The sequence below is a fragment of the Glycine max genome, chromosome 2, assembly GCF_000004515.6.
Source record: "Glycine max cultivar Williams 82 chromosome 2, Glycine_max_v4.0, whole genome shotgun sequence".
In the NCBI taxonomy this organism is placed as follows: domain Eukaryota; kingdom Viridiplantae; phylum Streptophyta; class Magnoliopsida; order Fabales; family Fabaceae; genus Glycine; species Glycine max.
Window position 1 is genome coordinate 10,111,476 of NC_016089.4, and position 9,134 is coordinate 10,120,609.

Genomic DNA, 9,134 nt, shown 5'->3' on the forward strand with positions numbered 1-9,134 from the left:
GTAGATATTATTGATCTGGCACCTGCAATAGTAATGGTGGTTCTCACCTAGATAGAATGGATTAATTAATGTAATATGAGACCATCAGATTGAATTTGAATATGGCTTCTGCAACATGTTGGAAGAAGTTATTGGGAATGGAAACAGATCCTCTGCAGTTTAGAATTAAAGTCCTAATCCAATAGTTCGAAATTCCTAAGCTTCTATTTTATTTAATTATTTTATCATTAAAAAATTAATTCGATAGTGGTGATTCACAGCTAGCTAGAATGATAGGAAATTAATCTTGTGGTATCAGCAAGAGAAATGAGTGGCGATTAACAGCAAACTAGAATATTTGATGCATTCTTTTAATGACGGCTTAATTTTAAGAAGTGTCCACTTATTTTTTTTCATTTCACTAAAACGGTCTTCTTATTTTTTAATTCACTATCAGAGTTTTCTTATTTTTCCAAATTCACTTTCTGAATCTCCATAGTAAAAATTGAATGTTGACTGTTAGTTTAAAACGTTCCTATCACGTGTTCTTGCTGCCATTCAAACCAAGCATAGCGGTGGTGGTGTGCGTTTTGACAATCATAATCTCTCTTACATCACTCCTTCTCTTTTACATCAAACTCTGCAACGATGGCATCACAGACGATAGAGGCAAAAACTCGGCTTCATGGATGGTGGTGTCGTTCACCGAAAGGAAAAACTTCGGCATTGACTGGTCTATGGTGGAATCATTACCGAACTTCAAATTCAGAGTGCTACGGGGGCAAAAGGAAGGACTCAATTGCGCGGTGTGCCTGAACAAGTTTAAGGTCGCGAAGGTTCTCCGGCTATTGTCGAAATGCAAGCACGCGTTTCACGTGGAGTGTGTGGACTCGTGGTTGGACGTGCATTCTATGTGTCCTCTCTGCTGCTATTGCATGGATCCAGAGGACATTTTCTTGGTAGAGGAAGCAAAGCCTTTCCACCAAAGTCATCAACAACAGAACAACGATCAGGGATGCGTGTGTTTGAATCTGGACCTGGAGAAGCAGGGGATAGTAAAGTCTCGACAGAGGCATTTGTTCGTTTGGGGTGGGGGAAGGAGAAACAACAGAGGAGTAGCAACAGAGTCGGAGGTGGACGACGTCATTTAGAAGGTCATTAGATAGCATTAGCGCCACATTGAGAAAGAAGAATGTTTAAAATAATAGAACATTTGAGATAATTGTTAGTTATCTAATGACTGAAAAGGATAAATTGGAAATACCTCTTAAAAAATCAATTATATGCGGACACGTGACAATCAACATTTTAAGTTCAAAGTCAACATTCAATTTTTCTTTTAAGGACTCAAATAGTAAATTTGAAAAAATAGGAAGGCTATGATAGTAAATTAAAAAATAGGGAGACCGATTTAGTAAAATAAAAAAAGAGAAGGAAACTTTATTTGCAATTAAGCCTTTAATGATTGATGTATTTCATTTTTTCTGACTATTAAAAATACATTTGTTTCTTTATATTTTTTTCTTTTTAAAGACTTTTTTTTTAAATTGTCACTTGCATTTATTATTATTTTTAAAATATCCTCAATTATTTTACATTTTTTTAACTTAATAAATACTATAAATGCAAGTGACAATTTGAAAGAAACCCGAGGAGGGCCATCGACCCACTACAACTTTTTCTTTTAAAATATTATTTACTTATACAATTTTAAATAAATTATAATTTAAGTTTTTAATTATATTTTTATTCAAATAATATATAAAATTAATAAATAAAAAAATTAAAATAAAAAATTAAGAGTTAAATTATATTTTTACTTAAATGTATTATTTTAACTTTTATGCTTGATATTTATTATTATTTAAATTATTTAACTATTAAAATAAAGGAGAGATTAAGTTATACTTATAGTAATTTTAAGAAAGTTATTTTTTTTACTATTCATTTCCTTGAAACTTAATGGTTACAATGAATAACTAATCTTAACATTAAATTTATTGTGATGCTTTCATTTTTTAAATTATTAAAATATAAATTAATTATTTTAAGAGGAGAGATTAAATTACATTAAATAACTCCAAAAAAATTACTTTTAAAAAGATAAAAAATAAAAAATAAAGAATAAAGAATAATTTTTTTAGAGTGACTTGGTGTAACTTAATCTCTTTTCTATATAAAAGTAGGCACATTCAGGAACAAGGATGGGGTGGGAAATTTCATACCTGAATCAGTCCCCAAACCCGATTTTTGAAGTCAAATAAAACTCAAATACTCGATTAGTAATTTTTTTTCTCACCAAAATTGAGTCAGTAATTTTTACTCATCAGAATTGAACGCATGCTCCCAAGTTCAAATTTTCTTTGTTATAGTTACTAATATCTAAATATGGGTATGTGTGGATAAACTTTTTTAAAAATACTTGGAGAAAAAAATTAAAAGGAATTGAAATAAGATTTTTTATAAGATAGAATTATCTTATGTATAAGTTAATTTATTGAAGTTCTATCTCGTATAATTCCTCTAAAAGGATAACTTTTAACTTATGCCTAAACTAATTTTAGTTTATAAAAAAAATTCATTTTATTATTTTTCTTCTAATTTTCTTTTTGTATAAGTGTTTTTTTGATAAATTTATCCAAACATGTCTATATGAACTATATCTTTTGCTTCAAACATTCTTTTTATACATGTTAGTGTTTATCCAACCATGATATAGAAAATAAGAATGTAATATTCTATCTAAAGTCTTAAAAAATTCCAAGTGAAATAAGCTTTATAAACTTTGGACATATTTCAACTTTAATATACGTTGGATATCAAATTTATGTAAAAAATAAAATTAAAAGAATGATAATGATTTTTCGAAGTCATGAGAAAATGTAAGAAAAACTATACATGCGAATATCATTTCTCAAGTTACTATTCCCCAAATCATACATTTTGTAAACTTTAAACACTTTCTGTTGATCCCTTTGCAAATGTAATAAGAAAGGCAGATAACAAGTTTGAAGATATGGCAACGATTCCATGCCAAAATCTGTGGGAATGTTATGACTCAGCTTTAGCCATTAGCAAGTCATCATCAACTTATTTGGCCTTTTCTTTTTCCAAACTGAATTATTAATTATTAATACATTACAAACCGTACTTTATTTTACTAACATTAAAAAATCTAATTATATCTTAATTAATTTAGCCCGGTCTCCTTAAAAATGTTATTTAGAAACTTTTTTTTCTAACAATAACATCTTTTTGTATCAAGTAATCCTAATTGTTATTTTGTTTTTTTAAACCTAATTAGTGAAAAAATAGCTTTGTTTTGTCTAAACATGTGACAAATCATATTTATTAAGGTATACTTTTCCTTCCAATTATAATTTTTTCATCTAAAAGATTAAATTCGTGACCTTAGTAAAATGTTTATATTTAATTTCACTCCAATCATTCTTTATTGTTATTTAGTTTTTTTTCTTCAAAATACACGATTATTATTATTTAATTTATTTATTTATTCCTGTTCGACCTATAACAGACCCGCTGAAAATATTCAACTGCGCAACGTTTGAATGAAAACGGTTTCGCAGAGACTCATCACTCAACTCATCATTGATCAAATATCTTCACCGCAACAAACTTGATATTTTACATAACCAATCCCACCCAATTATTCCCGGAAGCTTTGTTTTTTACTCAACCACTTCAATACCCTCGTAACGATTCATCACCTTCACTAGTCTTTCTGCAATTTTTTTATGTAAGAAAAAAGAATCCATTTTATTTTTGCTAATGTTAATTTCTGCTGCTTAGCCATTGTTCTTCCATTTTTCTTTAATTTGAGGGGGTTTTAGGATATGGTTGCAAGAAAGTTGTGTTCTTGAGTTGTGGGTAATCGAGTTCTTTTTTTTTTTTGTTAGAAGGAGAAGATGAAGACGAATTTTCACATAGAAGCGTTCAAGAACCGAGTAAGCATTGATCCAAAATATTTTGACAAGACATGGAGCGTTCTGGAACACGCAATTCATGAAATATATAACCAGAATGATCGTCATCTCAGCTTTGAAGAGCTTTACAGGTTTCCCTTTTCATTCTTTCTCATGATTCTTGCTATGTGTTGTTGCTTGTTGGAAAATTTTGTCTTCACGTGATATAATTCTGTTTGATTTTGCTAACCAATGTGCAATCATTTGGAAAAAAAAGATCTACTTCACTCTTATTAAAAATATTAGTTAATTTTATTAAATTGTTTCATTTCCAATTAAAAAATAAACATTTTTTTTAAAATTATTCTTCATTAAAACTTGATATCAAACATAAAAAAGTCTTTAACCTTATTAAGTGAAAGATATTTTGAAAATACTCTCATTAAATAAAACATAAATAATTAAGATTTATTTATATTTAAAACCAAAAAATAAGAAATTTTGGTTACTTGTAATCGAGACTAGAGGGAGTATAGGTGTAGTTGTCATAGGACTTGGGGTCTTTGGAATGTTCATGTTGGTGCCTAAAAAGCACATGTGCTATGTTTATTGAGTCTGTGATGGTGTTATGATTTTGGGGATCAGCTACTATGATGCTGTTTCTTGATTGTTGGACTTGTTCATTACTTGTTTGTAACTCAGCTCGATCGAGTGTCTTCAATTGTTTCGTATTCTTCACCTTTTTGAACTTACGTGCTATTTTCTGTTGTCCTTTGTGTTTAAATTCAACTACTTCTCTCTTTCTTTCTTTTTTTCGTTAATATTCGTAGAATTATGCTTTGTGAGAATTAGCCATTATACGGATTCACCGAACAATGTCACATGATGGTTTGCTGGAATTCTTGTTAGATAAGTGGACTCTTATTAGGATATGATGAGTTGTGTGATATTAGACCCTAGACAATCATTCACAAAATATGTTTATGATGCATGTCTTGATGTTTGGCATTGTATCATATGTTAAAGTATCTGGTCACTTGCTTCTGATTATTATCCCTTTTGTGGCAAGTCAAGGGGCTAAATGATGTTAACAAATCCTTGCGTGAAGGCTGCAGACTATCAAAAGAAAAAGGAAATAGGGATTTATTAGAACTAAGTGCTGATTCTTAACATATTACCTAAAGAACACCACTATGTCAGATGAAATAATTTTCATGCATTCAACTACGAATGTTATGGCTGTGGATTTTTAAGAATGGAACAGTGTGCATTTGACTACATTGTCAAGCTGGCATTCAACATTAAACATGCTATATGCCTACACTCATTTGCATGCCATTTCGAAAAAATGTGTTTCGTACAATTTAGCACTTCTCTTACGTAAAACTGAAAGTATTAAAATAAGAGTAGTAGCATTTAATACTTTCTTCATAAGTAATTAGGAAGATTATTAGGCTGATTACATAGAAGGACATCGAGTTAATCATCAGAATTTACATCAATTAATGAAACCTTAGTTTTGTATGTAGTGAAATTTAGCAATGTTGAACAGGTTGCAAATTATATAGTATGTTTGGATTGGCATTGAGAGTTGGGAAAATGGACATCGATACTTTCCTAGGCAGGAAACAGAGAAACAAGACTATCCCTTCATTTAGTGAACGTTCCTAGGCAGGAAACAGAGAAACAAACCCATAGTGGTAGCAACGTTGAACAAATTGACAGTTCTTGCATGCAATTTAAGTTCTTCTCTAATGTTATTTTTTAGCAGATAATTAAATAGTAGATGCACAAACTGTAGTTGGACATTTTTTGGAGTTTATGAACCACTTTCTTTATTATTCTGTTCTCAATTTATTAGTTTATGTTGGAATGTATGTAAATAGTCTCTAGGTTCGCTGTGTATAGATTAACTGTAATAATGTAATTACAGTAATTAGGGTACTTATGATCTTTGTATTTATGATTTTTCTATATATTTTTCCACCAGTGTGGGTGAACACACGGATGTTACCATGTGCCTCACTTTTATCTCTCTTTCAGCATTTATACTGTCTAAACTAATGAATTATTTTGGCATATAAGATGAATTTTTCATGCAAATTCCTTTGGAGATGTGCACATCAAAAGGACATTGTATTTGGTTTTTTCTTTTCACGAGGACAATAAATTTCATGTTTCTAATAGTATTTTTTCCTTCATTATTGTGTGGATTTAGAAATGCATACAATATGGTTCTTCTCAACTTTGGTGAGAGGCTATACTCAGGACTGGTTGCCACCATGACTGCTCATCTAAAAGAGATAGCTAGATCTATTGAAGCCACTCAAGAGGGTTCCTTTCTGGAAGAAATGAACAGAAAATGGAATTCTCACAATAAGGAATTACAATTGATTGGAGACATTCTGATGTACATGGATAGGACTTACGTCCCAAAAAACGGGAAAATCTCTGTTCACGAACTTGGCCTTAAACTGTGGAGAGAAAATGTTATATGTTCAAACCAGATAAGGACCCGACTGTTAAATACACTTTTGGAAATGGTGTGCAGTGAACGTGCAGGTGAAGTTATTAACAGAGGACTGTTTAGAAATATAACAAAGATGCTAATGGATTTAGGTCCTTCTGTTGTTTATGGGGAAGAATTTGAGACTCATTTTCTTCAAGTTTCAGCTGAGTTCTACCAGTTAGAATCCCAGAAGTTTATTGAGTGTTGTGCTTGTGGGGATTATCTGAAGAAAGCTGAGAGTTGTCTGAAAGAGGAAATGGATAGAGTGAGCCATTACTTGGATCCCAGTACTGAAAAGAAGATTACTGATGTGGTGGCTAAGGAGATGATTGAAAATCACATGCTTACATTAATACATATGGAGAATTCAGGGTTAGTAAGCATGCTTTGTGAGGATAAATACGAAGATTTGGGTCGAATGTATAACTTGTTCTGCCGTGTTACTGATGGTCTAGCAAAAATACTTGAAGTGATGACTTCACACATTAGAGAGTCGGGTAAAAAGCTTGTCACGGATCCTGAAAGGTTGAAGGATCCTGTTGAATTTGTGCAGAGGCTCTTAGATGAGAAACATAAGTATGACAAGATTATAAATTTTGCATTTAACGACGATAAGTTGTTCCAAAATGCTTTCAAATCCTCCTTTGAATACTTCATTAACTTGAATCCCCGTTCTCCAGAGTTCATTTCACTCTTTGTAGATGATAAGCTTCGGAAAGGTCTGGAGGGAGTTAGAGAGGATGATGCGGAGATTGCTCTTGACAAGGCGATGATGCTATTCCGGTACTTGCGAGAAAAAGACATGTTTGAGAAGTATTACAATCTGCATATGGCAAAGCGGCTTTTGTCGGGAAAAACAGTTTCTGATGATGCAGAAAGAAGTCTCATAGTCAGGCTCAAGACCGAATGCGGTTATCAATTCACCTCTAAATTAGAGGGCATGCTTACCGACATGAAAACCTCTCTAGAAACAATGCAGGGCTTTTATGCCAGCCACCCTGAGTTAAGTGACAGTCCTACACTTACCGTGCAGGTTTTGACCTCAGGGTTTTGGCCTACTCAATCTACTGTTATATGTAATCTGCCAGCTGAATTATCTGCACTTTGTAAGAAGTTTCGGTCCTATTACCTCGACACACATACTGACGGGAGATTGTCCTGGCAAACTCATATGGGCACAGCAGACATTAAAGCCACCTTTGGTAAAGTTCGCAAACATGAGTTAAATGTCTCCACTTACCAAATGTGTGTCCTCATGCTGTTCAATACTGCTGATAGACTAGGCTACAAGGAAATTGAGCAAGCAACTGAGATTCCGGCTTCGGATCTGAAGAGGTGTCTGCAATCATTGGCTTTGGTTAAGGGAAGAAATGTGCTTAGGAAGGAGCCCATGAGTAAAGATGTAGATGAGGATGATGCTTTCTTTGTAAATGACAAGTTCAGTAGCAATCTATACAGGGTAAAAATAGGAACTGTAGTTGCACAAAATGAATCAGAACCTGAGAAACTGGAGACTCGTCGGCAACAAGTGGAGGAGGAGGGCCGAAGGTCCCAGATTGAGGCTGTCATAGTGAGGATAATGAAATCAAGAAAGAAACTTGATCACAGCAATCTCATGGCTGAGGTCACAGAGCAGTTCCATGCAAATCCCACAGAGGTAAAGAAACGGATTGAGTCTCTTGTTGACCGGGATTTTATGGAACGAGATGATAATGACAGACAGTTATATCGATATCTTGCCTAGAAAGAATTGTCAAGTTTGTTTCTTTCAGTGAAATTAGAATGATACAAAAATTGTGCCTTTTACAGTTTCATTGATTCTTAATGCATATATGTTTGTTCTTCCAGTTATGCTGTTTAATCCTATTATCTGCATCACATAACATACTATGTCTTTGCTTCCACTAATGTAGGAGTTTAATCCATTCCGGACAGGCTGGAAGGTTTCAACTTAAAGTCTAAAATCTCATTGTATTAAAATAAGGCATGCCATGATCAAACAATAAAGGAAATTGAAATTGAAATTTAAAAAATGAAGGAAATTAAGATCTTTCAAATTGAAAAAACATTTTCTGATTGTTATGAGTTAGTAATATATTTTAAAACAACATTGATTAATATGAGAAAGAGGAACCAAAAAGTTGATTAGATGAAGAAAAAGAAAAGAAATATATAACAATAGAAAATATTAGAGATATACCATGATGGGTGGAATTAGTTACAATGATTTTACAACATAACTTGTCAAGGCAAAAGTCTAAGAGGAATACTCCTGACTTTTCACAATGGATGGTATGAAATTGCAATGGTTCCAGCAGCTCCGATGGCGGCTTCCAGTGAGTAGCGAGACCAGCATTTACCTACGCAAACACTCTGATGCCAAAGTCAGTGAGTATAAGGGGTGAATAATGAAATTAAGATATATTTGTATATAGGCATGAGATGTCTTATATAGTGATAGATGGAGGAAAAAGTTGGTTAAGTGGTTACTTTGGGTTATGTGTCAAATCCAATATACTTCTAGAACAATTGCCTCCAAAATCGTTGTTCGTGCTAATACAATCATCGACTTGATAAGTGTTTATTGTGTGGGTCATGGACCATGTGTTAGGTCTAATATAGCTCCAAAACATATATCATCTTTTTTTTTTTTTTGCAACATATTATTTACCAAAACTTGGCAACCAAGGTCATCACATCAATGTTTTAGCATCATGCAATAA

General features: G+C 32.6%; 1 protein-coding gene across 1 annotated transcript; it reads left to right on the forward strand.

Annotated features, from left to right (window-relative positions):
- The first annotated feature begins 3,533 nt into the window (after nt 1–3,533).
- LOC100782923 (cullin-3A) lies at nt 3,534–8,250 on the forward strand. Its single transcript, XM_003520026.5, has 3 exons — nt 3,534–3,736; nt 3,897–4,054; nt 6,121–8,250. Exons 2-3 carry the CDS (start codon nt 3,906–3,908, stop codon nt 8,153–8,155), a joined length of 2,184 nt encoding a protein of 727 aa, XP_003520074.1. The 5' UTR covers nt 3,534–3,736; nt 3,897–3,905; the 3' UTR covers nt 8,156–8,250.
- Nucleotides 8,251–9,134: the final 884 nt, after the last annotated feature.